We start from the raw sequence: 18,627 nt of genomic DNA on the forward strand, positions 1-18,627 counted from the left end.
GAGGATGAGTACACCTTGAACTGCTAGAGACCACATACCAGACACAGGATTGTTTAACTATGGGCCAATCTCCTTTGCATATAACAATACAATCTGCTTGGATCTGTCAAATCGAATTCCATTTTATTTTCTGAAAATGCATCTCTGAGCCTGTGATATCATTCCCAATGCAAATATCAGTGGCAGACGTGCACCCTTGACGTGAGCCAGTTGTAATTCCCAGATGTTTTAAACACATCTGCCTTGTCTGCAGTCTATTGACTCTATAGTGAGTAGATTTATCTTCAGATCAAGCCTAAATTACATTTCTCAAATATGCCTCAAAATATTCCCAGCACAGAGAGTTCACGTCTTCTTGGTTTCAAAAGATGCAAAAATATGTGATTCCAAAGAGTCTTAATCGCCCTAAAAATATTAATGTCTGCATTTGGCCCACGTATGAAGCCATACTGGCCCACAGGCATTAAACTTGCTTTTAATACATAATTACTGGTTTCAGTCATAATACTAAGAACAGAGTTTTTTGTACACTTAAGGCACAGGAAGTTTTTTTCCATGCCAAAAAAACAACAAAATTAAGTGAACGCACCTTGGAAAATTCCTTACAAAACAAGAATAACTGGTATTTCTGAAGTTTTCTAAACTTTTTTCAACCTTCAAAATGATGCAACTTCTATGGCGCTCAGATATTCTCCACCAGTACTGAAAGACTACACAATCCTACTAAAAAAATCTCCAATTGCTATTTACAAATAAAACAAACTCTTTTTGCCTTTTCAAAAGGAAATCTGCATCATGTAATAGCAACTCAAAGTTTAATGAAAACTTTAGAGATCCACCAAGTAAAAGGAGGTATACAATTTATTTCTGACAGAAATGAATATTGCCGTCTATATTTTTGGTGGCAACGTCAAGGGATAATCGTTCCACTCATGGACATTTTTAACATTGAAAATGCTTTTGATAAAATTTGGGCTCGTCCATGATTAACATGAAATTGAATCATATTGAGATCTGACTGGTTTGCTTTATAAATCATGTATAGGGCTCACAAGCACCACAGCACTCTTCAACACAAGTAGTGGATTCTGGTATCTTTCAAAAAAAGATAACTGAAAACATAAAACTATGGAAAAAATAATGTAAAGATGCATCAGGCACAGATGAGGGAGTAAATAGGGAGTGCGCAGAAGAGAGGAGCCAAAGAAAACATTTCTCTAGATATTGGAGGAAGAGAATGAACCATTTTTTGAAAGTCAACAGCCATCATTTTGTACAGAGAGAGCGGCTGCCATATTGAGTCAGTGTGGCACAGCTATCTTTGTTCTCAGTATCAGGTTTTTACACCTTAGATTACTGTTATTCCTCGGAGTGCTTGTGTGTCATCGGATTAGGTAAAGAGTGGTACTGTGGCTGGCTTTTTGAGGCAGGCATGCTATTCTGTCCTTTAAGGGTAGTCAGTGAGGTTCTCAATATTGAAGTAACATGACTAAGTGTCAGACATTTGTGATTAGCCTGAATGCAAATTCCATGAACATCTTTGGTTGAGACATTGCTGATGCTGGGAGGCCCGAAAGTATGGAGTTTCCAGTTTGTTCACAAGAGGACTAAAGCTTAGTCAAAGTTTCTCAAGTCAGAAGAAGGGTGAAGTCTTTAATCTTTCAGCTGAAGATCAAGTTGCCAGCCTGGTTTGATTCAATGCAAACTCAAATTATTGTGAGTAAATGTGACAGCTGGGCCAGGGATACGTAGGAACAACATTTCTCCAGTATTAGGGGTGTCTTTCATAGATTCACATGCTTGAATATTCCCCGTCGTCGAAGTGGGAGTCCCACGGTATATAAAAAATAGCAATAATGCTAATATAACATAAATGATAATATCATATAATAATAAAATAGAGATAATACACTGTAAAAACCTCTACAATGGTAACTTCCATAGGAAGACAGTATAAGAGAAAAAACTCATTTGTAACATATCAGTGTCATTATGTTGGTCCAAACTGCAGCCAATCAGGCTCACGCACCCTCTAGAACCTTCTCCTCAGAAGCTCAAGCCCTCAGATTTTCTACCGCACGTCGTGTGAAGGGAGTCTCCCTGAGCTCTGCTCAGTTTTCTTCAAAGTTTGTCTCTTCAAATTATTTTTCCAAGAATGTCAAGTAAGAAGTCCTTGTTTAGAGCTTGCTCTTCATGTGGGAAACTACGTTTGTTTGAGAAGGACCCCCACCAAAAGTGTATTTACTGCCTGTACCCTGACCACAAGGTGGATGAATGTAAAATCTGTAGAGCTCTTCCTTCTAAGACTCTCAGAGACAGGGAAGGTCGCCTTCTTATATGGTTGAAGCGCCTCCAAGATAAAGAAGATGTTCTGTCAGACGCAGTAAGTCTTCAGTCAGGCTGTTCCACTGTTCCTTCCAAGCGTGGGAGTGTTCAAGACTTGCCTTCTCCTTTTCTTCAGAAAAAGAAAAAGCTGGCTTTGCCTGTGGCACAATCTTCAAATTCTATGCCTTCTGTGTCAACGCCCACGAGACCTGGCTCTCAGGCGTCTTGTCCAGGCTCTATCAGTATTCTGACAGTCCTGACTCCCAGGTCGTCGACGGGCTCGTCGACGACCGTTCCGTCCACAAGATTGGCTTTGCTGTCTTCGTCGACGACCTCTGTGACGACGACGTCTGCTTCCTCGTCGTCGACGACGGTGATGTCGACATCCTCGACGTCGACGAGAACTCCTACGATCCCGTCGACGATCCCTATTGTCTCGTCGGCGACGAAGTTGCCGTCGACGAAGAAAACCTCTTCGACGTCGAAGAATTCCTCGTCGACGAAGGTCCCGTCGACGTCAGCCTCTCCGTCGACCACCTCGTCGACGTCGGCATCGTCGACGAAGAAGGCAACGATGGTTCCGACGACGAGAGCCCCGTCGACGTCGAGTGCTCCGTCGACCAGCTCCATGACGACGGCGTCGTCGTCGAAGAAGGCGACGCCGGTTCCGTCGACGAAGGTACCGTCGACGAAGGTACCGTCGACGACGATACCGTCGACGAAAGTATCGTCGACGAAGATACCGTCGACGAAGACACCGTCGACGAGGCTTCCGTCTCCTCAGATTCCAGCAAAGACGGCTCCGTCGACGCACGTTCCGTCGACGACGATACCGTCGACGACGAATCCCTCAGTGGGCCCTACCTCGTCGACGATGGCGATTTCTTCAGCGGCATGTTCAGGATCCTCGTCAGGATCGGGTTCTTTTGCCACCATGCCTCTGGTACCACTGCCTTCCTTGACCTCTGGCAGGGATTCTTCTATGCAGCTGCCGCCTCCTGATCTCCAATTACCCTCGCCTTTGATGGCAACTGATCACGAGACTGGATCTATGGGGGAAGATGATGACGATGAAGCTCACAGTCCATCAGAATTGATTATAAAATGTCAAGACTCCAGTTCTGACCAGGAGGACGTGGAGGAAGTGGTCCAACCGGATGACCAATTTGTCCAGTTGCCTATGGCATCTTTTCCAGTTTCTTTGTTTTCAAACCTCCAGCATATGCTGGATGACTACAACAGAAGGTTTCCGCCTACCCCTCAGGGTACTCCAAGCCACGCTCCTGCGGAGGACTCCGGCCCTGCCACCCATCCACAGTCTTTGGAGCAGCCTGTTTTGACAGAGCTTCCCCGCCCTCACCCCCCTCTTCTTCCGCAACCTGGTGCGCACGGGGTGGATGAGTCGGACAGTGAAGAAGGGGAATTACACCAGGATACTGACGATGATCAGGATCCAGATATGGCGGATTACGATGACTATCGGATACAGACACCTTCTCCGCAACAGCCAGAGGCGGGTGATGCGCCTACCATTGATACAGCAAGCTTCCATGTGCTGATGAATAAAGCGGCGGACCGCTTTAAATTGCCGAGAGAACAACGGCAAGAAGATTGCTTTCTCTACGATTTCAAAAACAAACCATACAAACAAATTCACACCATACCAATCATAGAATTTGTATGGAAAGAAGGGATAAGAATTATGCATTCTCCTAACTCCTTGCCGGCACAAGTCCCTCGCCTGGAAAAGAAGTACAAGGCTCCTGCGGGTTCACCTGCTTGTTTGCTGTCGCATCCCAAACCGGACTCGGTTGTCACACAGGCGGCACAGCGACGATCCCGTAATCCAGCGACTCCTCTCACTACTCCACCTGATAGAGAGGGTCGACGTTTGGACGCCATTGGGAAGAAATTTTCCACCATGTCCTCTACATCGGTACGCGCTGCAAATGCGTTGGCCATTCTAGGTCGCTTCGACAGGCAAATGTGGTCGGACATTTCCGCATTCGTTTCTCTAATTCCAGAAGCGTCCAGAGCGGAAGCCCAGCAAGTTCTCCAGGATGGCATGAGGGCGTCAGAGGAAATGATTGACTGCGCGATTGATGTGGCGAGTACGGGATTTCGCATCCTCGCCAGTGCTGCGGCTCTCCGCCGCCAGGGCTGGCTTAAATCCACTTCTTTCCGGCAAGAAGTCCAGTCGAAGATACTCGACATGCCCTATGACGGTGAATCTCTTTTTGGCGCTCACATTGACGAGGCGCTTGAGTCAATTAAAAAGGACACCGATACAGCAAAATCGCTAGTCTCCTTACAATTTAAGAAGCAGCCCTTTCGTGGCGCCCGTGGAAGAGGTTCGTCTTCCACGAATTTTCGAGGAGGACACACTCAGTACCGCCAATTCAACCAAGGCAATCAACGTTACTCCTCTCAGCAGTCTACTCGCCAAAATCAGTCACGACCCTATAAAGGAAAACCTACTTATAGGGGTGCCAACAACAAACGCCAGTGACTCTCATGTCACACAAGGAGTTGGAGGGAGAATCTCGCAGTTTTATTCCCAATGGTCTCTGATAACATCGGACCAATGGGTATTGGACATTGTTCGCAAGGGTCATGCCTTGGAGTTCACAGAGATTCCTCCTCATTCTCCGCCATCAGGCCCGCCACCTCCCCATTTTCTAGAATTGCAACATCAAGTTCGTCTTCTCATACTAAAAGGTGCAGTCGAAGTGGTTCCTATATCACAACAAGGGACAGGTTTCTACTCACGTTTTTTCCTCATTGCCAAGAAGACGGGAGAGTGGCGGCCTATACTGGATTTGAGGGCGCTCAATTTCTTTCTGAAACAGCAGTCTTTCCGCATGCTCACATTGTCAGAAGTCTTGCGGCTTCTCTGCAGCGGAGATTTTCTGTCCACGATAGATCTGCAAGACGCCTATTTTCATGTGCCGATTCTGCAACAACATCGCCAATTTCTGAGGTTCAAGGTGGGCACTGTCCATTACCAATTCAAGGTGCTGCCTTTCGGCCTGCGTTCGGCACCTCGTGTTTTCACGAAGGTCCTGGCCCCAGTCATGGCTTATCTACGTCTTCAAGGAGTGCAGATTTTTCCTTATCTGGACGATTGCCTTCTGAAATCTCCGTCTCCTCTTCAGCTGGCTCACGACACAAGTCTCTGCCTGCGGACTTTCGAGTCACTGGGGTTGACCATCAACGTGGACAAGTCACACTTAACACCATCACAAAGAAGGAACTTCCTGGGTGCCATTCTCGACACGGAATTATCAAAAGCCTTCGTTTCCCAAGAACGACAGGTGAAAATAGTACGTCTGGTCACCCTCATCCGTTCAAAACAGTCAGTTTCTGTGCGCATGTTGAAGTCCTTTCTGGGGATGGCGTCGTCCTGCATCGCTCTGCTTCCGAACTGCAGGCTCCGCACTCGCCCTATTCAGGAGGAACTAGACCTGCAATGGCGCCAAGTGTCAGGATCCTTCAACGATCTAGTGAGAGTCTCGTCTCGCATGAAAGACAGTCTCCTTTGGTGGAGAGAACCATCCAACCTAAACGAAGGAGTTTCCTTTCTGGCCCTTCCTCCGGATCTGACGCTGACCACAGATGCATCCATGGAGGGTTGGGGAGCTCATCTCCTAGACCTTTCAATCAAAGGGAAGTGGACACCGTCACAACGAACATGGCATATCAACAGATTGGAGCTGCTGGCGATCTTCCTTGCTCTCAGATCTTTTCTGCCAGTAGTGCAAGGAGAGTCCGTGCTGGTTCAAACGGACAACACAACCAGCATGCACTACATGAACAAACAGGGCGGCACAAGATCTCAGCCCTTGTCTCGGCTAGCTCAGAAGATCTGGAACTGGGCTCTTCATCATCGAATCTCCCTGACGGCGGTCCATCTGCCGGGGGTTTCAAACATCCTAGCGGATTCGTTGAGCAGGTCCACATCGTCTACCCACGAGTGGGAGCTTCATCAACAAACTCTGGACATGGTGTTCCGCCGTTGGGGTCGTCCCCTGATGGACCTTTTTGCCACTCCACTGAATCGGAAGTGCCCCGCCTTTGCGAGCTGGCATCCTCATCCGGGGTCCAGCGGCAACGCCCTTCTCATGGACTGGAGCGGCCTGTTCGCCTATGCGTTTCCTCCCATACCATTGGTGCCGAGGACGTTGTGGAAGATGCGCAGGCAACCCTGCCACTTGATACTGATTGCACCTCGTTGGCCCAGACAGGCTTGGTTCTCGGAACTTCTTCTGTTGTCCCAATGCACGCCCATTCGTCTGCATCCACGTCCAGATCTTCTGTCCATGGACGAGGGCCAAGTCTGCCATCCAGACCCGACCACTCTTCAGTTATGGGCATGGAACCTGAATTCCTCGAATTCGCGAATTTAGAGATGCCCCAGGAATGCAGAGAGATTCTGGCTTCTGCTAGAGCTTCCTCAACTGTTCAAACGTACAAACTAAAGTGGAAACGGTTTTGCCATTGGTGCGCAGAAGCAAATGTCCACCCACTCACTTCTGCCCCAGAACAGCTGTTGCCCTTCTTTCTAAGCCTTGCTCAGTCTGGCCTCTCTCATGCCACCTTGAGGGTCTTTCTGGCAGCTATTTCACGTTTCAGGCATGATGGCTCAACCTCTCTCTGCTCATCCAGAATTATCAGACAATTCTTTAAAGGTCTCTTCAGGAAGTTTCCTCCTATCAGACGCCCGCCTCCGGCATGGCAGCTCAATGTGGTATTGTCACAGCTCATGAAGCCTCCTTTTGAGCCAATCCACAGAGCAGACAACAAGTTTCTTACCTGGAAGGTCGTTTTGCTTTTGGCCCTAACGTCTTCTCGCCGTGTCAGCGATCTTCATGCTTTCACAATCAAGCCTCCTTATTTGCAATTCAAACCAGATGGGGTGTCTCTTCGGACCAATCCCTCTTTTTTGCCAAAAGTGCCTACAGATTTCCATCTGAACGAACCTGTCTTCTTGAAGACTTTCTTTCCGAATCCACAGTCACCGGCAGAACAACGCCTTCATTCCTTAGACATCAGCCGTTGTCTAAAGTTTTACATTTCAAGAACTGCCCCCTTCCGCAAATCAGATCAGCTTTTTGTAGCATATGGAAGAATGCGAAGGGGACATTCAGTGACAAAACAGACACTTGCAAGATGGCTCTCAGCAGCCATATCCTACTGTCACCAACAAGCTGGCAAGCCTTTACAGGGTCCTGTAAAGGCACATTCGACGAGAGCGATGGCGTCCTCCACCGCCTTGTTTGCCGGAGTGCCTCTACACCAGATTTGCCGGGCGGCAACGTGGTCGAATAGGCACACCTTTACCAGACATTACTGTTTGGATTCCATCAACGAGGCGGATACCGCAGTGGGGCAAGCAGTGCTTCGCCATCTCTTTAAATAAGGTGAGCCTCTGTTCCCTCCTCCTTTCTCTTCTGTGATTGCTATATGCTTTTAAGCTATGTGTTTACTTCTTGTGAAGATGCTTGCAATCCCAGTGCTAAGGAGTTACTGCTATCTATTCTATTCAAGCATGTGAATCTATGAAAGACACCCCTAATACTGGAGAAGAACTATTGTTACTTACCTGTAAACAGGTGGTTCTCCAGTATTGGTGTCTTTCATAGATTCACATGCGACCCACCCTTCCTCCCCTCAGAGGCTCTCTTCTCCTCATACGCTATTGTTACTAGTGCTACGAAAATCTGAGGGCTTGAGCTTCTGAGGAGAAGGTTCTAGAGGGTGCGTGAGCCTGATTGGCTGCAGTTTGGACCAACATAATGACACTGATATGTTACAAATGAGTTTTTTCTCTTATACTGTCTTCCTATGGAAGTTACCATTGTAGAGGTTTTTACAGTGTATTATCTCTATTTTATTATTATATGATATTATCATTTATGTTATATTAGCATTATTGCTATTTTTTATATACCGTGGGACTCCCACTTCGACGACGGGGAATATTCAAGCATGTGAATCTATGAAAGACACCAATACTGGAGAACCACCTGTTTACAGGTAAGTAACAATAGTTCGTATGCAACAGTTGTGCAGGTTTATCAAGTTTGATTTGGGCATAACGAACATTCACTTCATTGTTTCAGATTTTTTTCTTAATTATCTATGTTAAATTTCAATATATTTTAATGTATACTTTTGCCAAGACATCTTAACTTACTTAACCGTGCTTTATGTTAATGTTTAGTTTAACATTTGTAATTATTCATCAATGTGTGACAGTCAAAGCTTTTTATGAAATTCAGGTTATAATAAAAATGACATCTGTACAATTAAATCTTGATGTTATGCAGATTTTAGAAGTTGGTGCTTCAGCTAAACACATATCATTTAGAAAATTAAGCGGATGAATGCAAAGGCTGCATAGACCAGAATGGGAGGAATATGAAACAAGGACAACTAATGAGCATGGAGGTATTCTGTACTCAATAAATGAGTAACGGCACGTTAAGAAAAACCTCCTAAGAAAGGTAAAAGGCTATTTAGTTTGCAGTGCTCAATGTACAAACGTTCACCATTACATGCTGTGTAATATCAGTTATACCATTGATACGAGCCCCCATCAGATATCATGCACATATCCCATGCCATTTAAATCCACAACAAATTATTGCAAACCTGATTAGGGAGTGCAGTCTGGATGACAAGTTTCCCGTTCTTTGGCAGTTCGATCTTGTACCCAAGAGGAAGGAAGGCGTTGAAGCCGAGAATGAGGTCTGGGTGTTCATGAAAGAGCTGCGAGACACGCCGGATCACTCCCGGGGTATCAATGCTAGCAAGATAAACACAGACGTATATTTTATAACTAATATGACAAAATGAACCTTTTCAAACGCTACAAATAGGTAACAAATTAGGTCATTATGGAATGCGACTGAAAGAACAGCAATTCAAATTAAATATTCCCTCACTGGCAATTACTTCCCATACTGCAACTAGAGCTTAAGCAAATTTCTACTGTCCCAGACGGTATGGCCCTGCATTTCAACTGGCATTTCAAAGCATCCCTAAACTACTCTAACAAATGTTCTAAAATGGCTTCGAAGTTCAACCCATTTACAGTTAATGGGGGTATGGGGTCACAGTGCTCTAAGACTTACACTGTTAGCAGGGCAAGAGTTAAACAACCATCTATTTAAAACCCCATATTTCCATCGTTGGAGAGGGCCATTTGCACCCAGAATCTTAAATTAGTCTAAGAAATTTAGCGGCAAACATTTAAAGGCATTTGTTTATACAAAATCCTCGAAACAATTGCTAGCACTTTAAAAAAAATAGCACATGTAGATGTATCCAGCTGTCTTTAATCTGTAAGGTGTCTCTGATGTTCAAATATGTTACTGATCGATTGCTGTACCATGTGCAATTCCAGTCAAATGTCTTAAGTGTTAAATAATTACCATCACCTGAAAAGTGGCACTCTTAAAAGCCAAAATTAAAAACACTGAAAACTACAGGGGGTCAAGATGTACACTTTACCAGCCTGGTCTTAAAACAAAAACCTGTCCACTGCATGCTTACTTTTAAAAGTAGGCCTAGTGCTTAATTAAAGAACCATGTAGTTTATATTTCAGTTCTGCAAATACATAAATGGACTTGTTCACTTTCTCTGGCAATCTGGAGATGCGTACCCAATCGTAAAAAAAAAAATCAACCACTGTTCTATTAGGAAAGGTTTCCCAGTACAATATCTTTGACGTACGACAAAGCTTATTTAGAAATACTGGGACATGTCTGGGGTGGTTAATTTTGGAGACGGTATTTCCTTAGAATAAGCAACTTTGTAATTTTCAGGAAAGCATGATGACAGAATAGGTTTGTTGCCTTAGAGATATCAGAAAGGATGCTTTAATACACCTTGTTCCAGGAGGTAGCAGAATGAAAGCTCAGAGACCTCAGCAGCAACACTACAAGGGGAATAGAGAGTGCAGATCATAGTCCATCAAGACATTTTGATTTCATAATTTCTCCTCAAGGTCGCTTTCAATCTGTGAATTCGATTTGGTTTAATTGGAATAAAACAGTATGAACAGCAAATTACACTGAGAAGTGCTATGTTACACTACCAATAACTGCACTGGTTGGAAAGATCAGGTCAAGGAAACTGTTCCCAATGCTTGGACAAGAGTAAGCTGGAATACTGAAAATTAGGCAAATGCTTAATCGATCCTAAACGTTGACAATTCTTCCCAGTACATAGTTAATACTGAATAAGCCATTTCTACGTTGAATGTTTTTCAAGCAGGTCCAGAAGTACAGTAAAACGAGAACTGAAAGAAAAACACCATGCTTACACCACCTGGGCAAGTGTTAAGGCAGGATTAGAACACGGGCATCCTTATTTCAAATAGTAAGACACTTACTGTAGAAGTATTAAAAAAGAAATCAATACATTTTTTTTACAAGAAAGCTATATCGGTGTGGATTGGGTCACAACCATGGAAGCTGCCTAATCCAGCGCTCCTCCAACTGACACCTTGAACCACAACCATGACCACCACAATCTGTGCATGCCAAAACACAGAGGCGGCATAATTTTAATTGAGATGTCTTGGAGCAGCGTAAGCTGTTCCCAATTACTGTGGCACTCTGCACAGTTGAGGGAATCTGATCAGAGAGGTGCGTCTCCTTGTAGATGCTGCCAAGAGTGTGAAAAGCATTACTTTTACCATTTTGGACAATTCAAGTACGTATGTGTACATACATATGGCCCAAACGTTGGTAGAATGTATGGTGTGAGCATATCTAGTCTCTTTCAGGGCACTAGTTTAAACCCATCAAGGTGGGCGAATATGTTTGTGTTCCGGCGGGGGTCGCATGTCTGCAGTTATTATTATTATTATTATTATTAATTGTGTTTTGTTAAGCGCAAACAACCCGGAGGCCTCGTAGCGCTGTATTGTCTGACTAGTGTGAGCTGAAAAGACCAGGTTTAAATAAAGAGAAGAGTTTTCAGTTCCTTCCTGAATTTCAGAAGGTTAGATTCGCTGCGAAGGGTAGTAGGCAAGGAATTCCAAGCCTTGGCGGCGTTCCAAGAGAAGGAGCGCCCGCCCCATCTGGTATGTTTGATTTTGTTCATCGTAGCCAGGAAAGCTGTGCTAGATCGCAGTGATCTATGAGGGAGGTAGGGGGTCGCCAAAGAACAGATCATTGATGGAGCGGGCTTCCACATGGCCTTGTGCATAATGCACATAGATTTGAACAATACTCGGGCCTTAATGGGAAGCCAGTGAAGTTTCTTCAAAGCCGCTGTGCCTGATTCTCGCCGGTTAAGGCCCAGCAAAAGGCGGGCTGCCGCATTTTGAGTAACCTGGAGCTTCCTTATTGTAGAGACAGGAGCCCCAAGGTATAAGGAATTTCCATAGTCTAGGCGAGACAAAATAATGGCTTGCACCATTATTCTGCGAGCTTGAGAGGGAAGGAGTGGCAGCACTTTCCTAAGCATGCGCATAAGGCCAAAGCAAGTGGCGGACAGAATGGTTGCTTGCTGTGTAAAATTTAGATTTGCGTCCAGCCAAATGCCCAAGCTCTTTATTTGGGTTCTAGGTTGAGGCGGGGTTCCCATGCATGGGGGCCAGTCCGACAAAGGGCTAGAAATAGTTGAATTGCCCAGAATCATGAGCTCCGTTTTCTCACCGTTGAGCTTCAGGTGCGAAGTGGTCATCCACTGATTGATCGCTACCAGACAATTACTGAGGTTGGGGGGTGAGGTATTGGACTGGTTCATGGATACAACCAATTGTGTGTCGTCGGCATAGGTCACTATGTCTAGACCGAACGAATGCACTATGTCAGCAAGAGGTTGCATGTAAATATTAAAAAGGGTGGGGCTCAGGGCGGAACCCTGAGGCACGCCTTGGTCAAGGGGCCAGATTTTTGAGTGAGTGGTGCCCTCTACTACCTCAAAGGAACGATTCTCCAGAAAGGACTGAAGCCAGTGTATGGCCTTCCCTGAGATTCCTATTTGGCGTAGGCGGTGGAGAAGGATGCTGGTGTTAACAGTGTCAAAGGCGGCACTGAGGTCCAGCAACATAATTGCTGTAGTGCCGCCTCAGTCCATCTGTTTCCTAGCCAACTCAGTCACCGTCAGAAGAGCAGCCTCAGTTCCTAATTTGGGACGAAAACCTGCTTGGGAGTCGTGAAGCAGATGGTTGTTTTCCAGAAATTGTGTGATGGAGGCATTGATATGTTTCTCTAATAGTTTGCTAACCCAGGGAAGTAATGAAATTGGTCGATAGTTGGCCATGTTGTCTGGGTCCAAGGTGGGTTTTTTTAACAACGCTCTAACTTGGGCACATTTCCACGCAGAAGGGACTAAACCTGTGGTGATGGAAGAATTTAAGATATTGAGGATGACAGGTCTAATAGTATCTATAATCTTTGTTAGATGGCAGGGGGGGGCGGGATCAATGGGTGACCCAGATCTGACTTTCCGCATGAGGATATCAAGAGAGTCCTCTTTGAGCAGAGGGAACTCATCCAATTTGTGGGGCGTAGTGTGTGGTGGGATGGTTCCATCATCATAGGCCAAATTAGGTGGGTCAAATGCAAAAGAAATATTCTGTATTTTCTTATAAAAATATTCAGCCTGTTTGTCACAACGAGTCTGAGCTTTGCTAGGGTCAAGGGGAATAGAAGGGGTGTCGATAAGGAATTTTGCAATTTAAAAAATTTCTCTAGGTGAATTCGAAGCAGTGGTAATTTTGTCTTCGAAATAAGAAGATTTTGTACATCTAATTTCCGCTTTATATTTTTTAATTGCTTCCTGATGGTTAGTTTTATCTAGAGTGCTGCGGGATTCCCTCCACGTTCTTTCCAGTTTCCTACAAACTCTTTTCAATTCCTTGAGTTGGGGGGTGTACCATGGTGAGTCCCTTGATTTAGTCTTCTCTTTAAGGGCTTTCTGTTAAGGATATAGTCTCAGGCCGATTATGATGGTTCCTAGCCCATCCTGTGAGGACTGAGAGAGATGTTCTAGAACATTTCCAGAGAGACTCCCTGAAATGTACCTAATAATTGAAGCCAAGGGGACATTCTGCCTCCCTGGTGAAGGCTCAAGAAACAAAGGTGGTCTTGGATTTCTACATGTGGCAACCTTTTATATAGCAGCTCACTTGCACATAACTTGGAGAACTGGCACAGAAGGGGGTTAGAACAACAGTGGACTCATATGAACCAGGCATTGACTCCAAGGTATGTGCTCTGATTACCTGCAAGAAAAGACAACCTACATACTACAGGTCACCTTCATGCTGGTGGATTGCAGTAGTGACTCGAAGACGTATGTCCTCGGCCCGTTGCCTGCTGCTTCTAATTCTCTACAAACCAAAATGTATAACTATTACTGTAAAAAAGGAGAGAGAGCCTTGGAAGACTACAACACAAGAGCATGTATTTCACTTTCAGCATAAAGTGAAGAAAAGTAAAGCAGGGCAATTACGCACTGCAAAATACGGAGTCTGAAATACCAATCACGCTCAATACTTCATGAGACAAACACACAAACTTCACTACTGTAAGGATGAGCAGATTTTCAGATTAATGAAGATCTATTGTTTACTCATGTAGGTGTAAATAAAAAAATGAAACCACTGGAATCTGGTTGAAAGTCAGCTCCCATGAAATGTGGTATCAGTCATGGGGTCACTAGGACTCCCAATGTGTTAACAAATATTGTTTTAATGGGAAGACTGGCTCATCTGTTACAAGATCTCCAAGCTGTGGCTCAGATAAGATCAATTGTTCCCATGATTGTTAAGACATGAAACCTATGGAAAAACCAAACCTCTACTCCAACATTAATGGCTGCCATATCTGAAAACCCCCCTGCTAAATACCTTCCTTCTCTGCTCCAGGCCTGCCAATGTACTGTCCTGTTTCCACAGTCTCCACCTCCTTCAGTAGCAAGGAGAGCCCTAAACCACAGTGCTACGAAATCTGTCTGTGCTCCACTTCACAGCAGCCCTGACAGACGGACATTGAACACAAATGGAAACAAACACAGCCCAATTGTGAATTTATGTAGCACATTTTTGACCAAATGGTTTTTAAAACATTTGCCTTCACTGTTACCTCTGAGATTTAAATTCTTTCATGATTTCCAGAAACCCATTGTAGGTGGCCGGGTCGCTTCCAAAACGTATCTTTACTTGGTCCAGGTAGGACAAGGCATCTTCCACCTATTTTGGGAAAAAGAAGTATGACACAATTATCTGGCTAATAAAGCACTGCGTTGCCTTGTGGTGCTCTAGCCCACTGCCACACCCACACTTCTCTTAGAGATACTGTTTGAATCATTTGTAGAGGAAACCTGTCTACCGCACCAGGAAAGTGCACAAGAACAAACATCTAGACGTTCTGTCTCTCCTGCAACTCCACACACACAGGCTTATGTCCGCACCTCAAATTATGGAAGTCACCAGTGGTTTCTTTAAAAACTATTTTGAAAAAAAAACATGCTTCAGGCTATCACACAGCAACTAGTTTGATCTCATTGACGACCATGGTCTAAACTTTGGCCCCATTTTGCGCTTGTCTTTTAGGCACAAAATGCACGAAACACATACTCGATGAGTTCTAGATAAGCCTTACACATTGTTTTAATACTGTACACGTACACAAAGCTAGTGCAAAGGATGCACACAGAATACTGATATCTATAATAAATGTAGAGAAGAGGGGATATTTACTAAATTAACTCCAGCTTTAGAATATTTCGAGAAAATGGGACACACAAAAAAAACAGATTTTAGAAGAAGTGTACACTATTTCGGTGAGCCTGCTCCTCTCCGCTTTTCCTAACAAGCATAGCAGAAAGAGTACTCTCCGTTATTTCTGTGGGTATAGCCCCATGGCATTGTGGGGCAATACATTGTTAAACTACTAACTTACAGGTCACAGTTTAAGTAACACAAATATATAAGAGACAAGACTATTTAATGCCCTACGAGAGAGGTGATGATGCGGTGACCCACAAAGTCATGATTCAACTATTTCTATGTTTACACTTTGCTTTCAAGGGAGAAGCTGAGAAATGTGACTGCTACATGTATTTTTTTCCCCAGACTGAGGTTCCAGGTAGTGGGCATAAGGATATGCCTTTACACATTTTTAAACAAGTACATGCTTTGAAAGGCACTAGTGCTTATGGCAGTGGGGGAAAAAAGGCAAATCGGTTGAGCCTGTTTTGCACTGTAACATTTAGATATTGCTTAGAATCCCTAGGGTAGGCGCTGAAGCACTTGCTTACATGGGTAGCAATCTACACCATGAAGTGTCTATGGCTGGAAGGATGTTGTCTTTCTTTTGGGCATATGTGGAAAGGGTTTCCATGTTGTGCGTCATAATCACCGAAGTAGGGTCCTCGTGTTATGGGACACAGTGCTTAGCAGTGTGATGGATGAAGAAGAAAGTAAGACAGGTACAGTTTATAGTTTCCGGTATGGTGGAAGCTTTGATCAGCTTCGGGTTTCTACATGGTATGCCTTATAATCACAATCCAATGATACTGCTTACCGCCCAAGTTTGTCCATTTTGAGATTTTTGCTCATGTGCATAGACCAGAACAGGCAACAGCTGGATGGATAGATGGTCAGAAATCTGCTGGCATGGACTTAGTCACAATCATTCTTTTTTTTTATAAATCTTTTTATTATTTTAAAACAAGAAGAAGAAATAGACACATTCGGCGCCATACATTCATACACAATAACGGATTGGATAGTTACTTTGACAGGATAGACTTGGAGCAACAGGAGGATCCCTGATGCGCCTGCGTTGATCAGTCCAAAACAGCTATTGCGACAATACAATCAAGAAACAATTTAAGCACAAGCATCCAATCCCGCCCACATCATAGAAACAGGATAATAGAAGAAGCGAGGCCACCGGACATTGGAATTTAAAAATTATCAGGATATGTCACAAATTATTTTAAAAGGGGAAAGACCAAGTAAGACTTAGGAAAGAGAAACGAAGAAAAGGACACACAAAGAAATTAATAAACCCATCCCCCCACCCTGCACCCCTGCATATGGCTGTCGCCTAACCCCAACTAGCAGTGTGCATGTCGCCCCAACTAACTAGGTTCCAAAGAAGGAAAAAGAGAAAAACATAGGGGAGGGCATATCCGTATAGGCTCACAGCCCCTTCCCTCCCCTGCCAGAGATCGGCACCCCCTATAATGAAAATACAAGTGTATCAGAGACCACAGTAGAAGAAAATTAGGGGGAGCCATAATACATCGCCCAGCCTCACGTAAGTCCAACAGTTGCAGTTCGAACACCCAATTGAGCCAAACCAATCGCCCCGGCCAATCGATCTCCCCCTCCCCTCCCAGCGAGACTAATATGCCAACAAGAGAGTCAAAGAGGAAAAGGAATCCAACAGAAATCAGTTTGTTACTTCTCGCAGTCAATGAGTCCACGGGAATTTCAGCCACACAAAAAAGCGCCCTCATGGATGAATAGTCCCAATGTAGTTTTTCCCGCAATCTTACAGTCACCAAGGAAGGAAAGGATGAAGACAAAGTGGAAGAACAGTCAACAACAAAAGTCTCCGGGAGGGGAACGTCAATCGATACATCCAAAGTCAGCAATGATGGAAGGCTTAGCGATATGTTCATGTCCTCTGGAATACAGTTCTCCAAAGCACCAAACGAGGGTTTCGACTCTTGTTGCCTCACGGGGTCCTCACACAGAATCAAAATGGCCGTCGCTTGAATCGCAGCCGGCTGTTGTTCTAGTAGTGGAGCAGGGTCCGGTTCCCCAGACACCATCTCAGATAGGCCCGTATCCATTTTCTGAATCAGGGCATCCATATACGAATGAAATGCCCCGAGCGCTGCCAGTACTGACCTAAGCGATGGCTCATGCTCCGTTCGGTCCGTTATCTCTCGCCCAGTATCAATCATAATCACCTCTCCCGGTGAATCCGGTATCTCCAGGGGAACAAACAGGACCATGAACGGGCAGCGTCGGAGGGTGACTGTTCGTTATATGCGGCAGTAATCCGCCCGTCGACACCGTAGGCAAGTCCCCAAGCCCCCGAACCCCGGCGGGAGCCAAAACCCGGGCCCGCGGGACGGGGACCACAACCCACAGTCGATATCGTATCAAGTCACTCCTCCCTCGATGTTGAGTGGGCAAACGATCGCCGACAAATCCGGGCGAAAAAGAAACCTCCACTTCGATGGACCGGACCCTGATGGAATCACTCAGCCGATGTTGTTGAACTACAACCCGGCTATGCAGATACTAGAGGCCCCGGCTTCCCCGCTGGACTAGGCCACAAACTTAGACTCAACGCAACTCCGTCAAACAAGCCGATCAAAAGTTCAGGATTACACCATCAGAGTGCGGAACAGTTCATCTACACGGAGGTAGGGCGTTAAAACAGGATAATGGACAGGATCATCTGGCAGGATACGGAGGTCAGCGGAGCCGGGAGCCTAAGCAGCCATCTTGTTTGCCAGCGTGCTCCTCCCCCAGTCACAATCATTCTTATCTGAATTTCATGGTGAGATGTCAAGAAGATGTCATGGTATGTATGAAGTTAGCTAGCACCTGCAGTGATGGGCTAAACTAGAGTCCACACTGCCCCTTTGAAGCATTAACAGAAGGAAACTGCATCAGATAGAACACTGGCAGACCAGCATACTATACTATAGATGGGCAGCTACAATAAAAGGGATGTTTTATACGAGGAGCTCAGGCTGAGATCATAATCTAGTGGTGAAAAACATTGCTTTGTGCCCCACATATACCAATTCAATAAGCCGATTACAGAAGCCTGAGCTCTGTTAATTGAGTCTTGCAACAGCCTTGTACTGGCTGTTCATGGGTCTCCGAGAGCTTACATTTTCATTGAATTGTGTTGTGTGAATACTTGTTAGATCTGTTATCAATGATCAGTTCTCTAGATTAGTTTGAGCAGTACACAGCACATGTTGAAGCACATTGGTCTAAAATGCTATTGAAACTTGGGGCCATATATACTTAAGTAAATTCCCATAGAAACAGAATGGCTAACACCATCTGATACACCTGGCCCTTGATTATTTGAAAAAGGGTTGATGCAGATTGTTTATACTGCATAAAAATAACAGCTTAACGCAATCTGTTTAGCTAAAAGAATATGCAGTATGGATCCAAAAATTAGCCTATCAAATTTAAAAACGGATGGCTTCAAGTAAGTAGTATTTTATGGTCTAATACTATTATGTCAAAGCCTAGAGGCTGGCTTTTTGCACTGGCTGGTTTAACTTAT

At 44.8% G+C, this 18,627-nt stretch overlaps 1 protein-coding gene across 2 annotated transcripts in view; it reads right to left on the reverse strand.

The window, feature by feature from the left end:
• SIN3B (SIN3 transcription regulator family member B) overlaps positions 1-18,627 on the reverse strand; it is a 121,205-nt gene that overhangs the window by 92,147 nt on the left and 10,431 nt on the right. For both annotated transcript variants that reach the window (XM_078669354.1, XM_078669353.1), the window contains exons 3-4: positions 14,434-14,540; positions 8,980-9,133 (exon numbers count right to left, since the gene is read on the reverse strand). In XM_078669354.1, coding sequence (XP_078525480.1) covers positions 8,980-9,133; positions 14,434-14,540 — 261 coding nt within the window. The remainder of the gene's footprint in view (positions 1-8,979; positions 9,134-14,433; positions 14,541-18,627) is intronic.

Source organism: Lissotriton helveticus, chromosome 12 (genome assembly GCF_964261635.1).
Source record: "Lissotriton helveticus chromosome 12, aLisHel1.1, whole genome shotgun sequence".
Taxonomy (NCBI): Eukaryota; Metazoa; Chordata; class Amphibia; order Caudata; family Salamandridae; genus Lissotriton; species Lissotriton helveticus.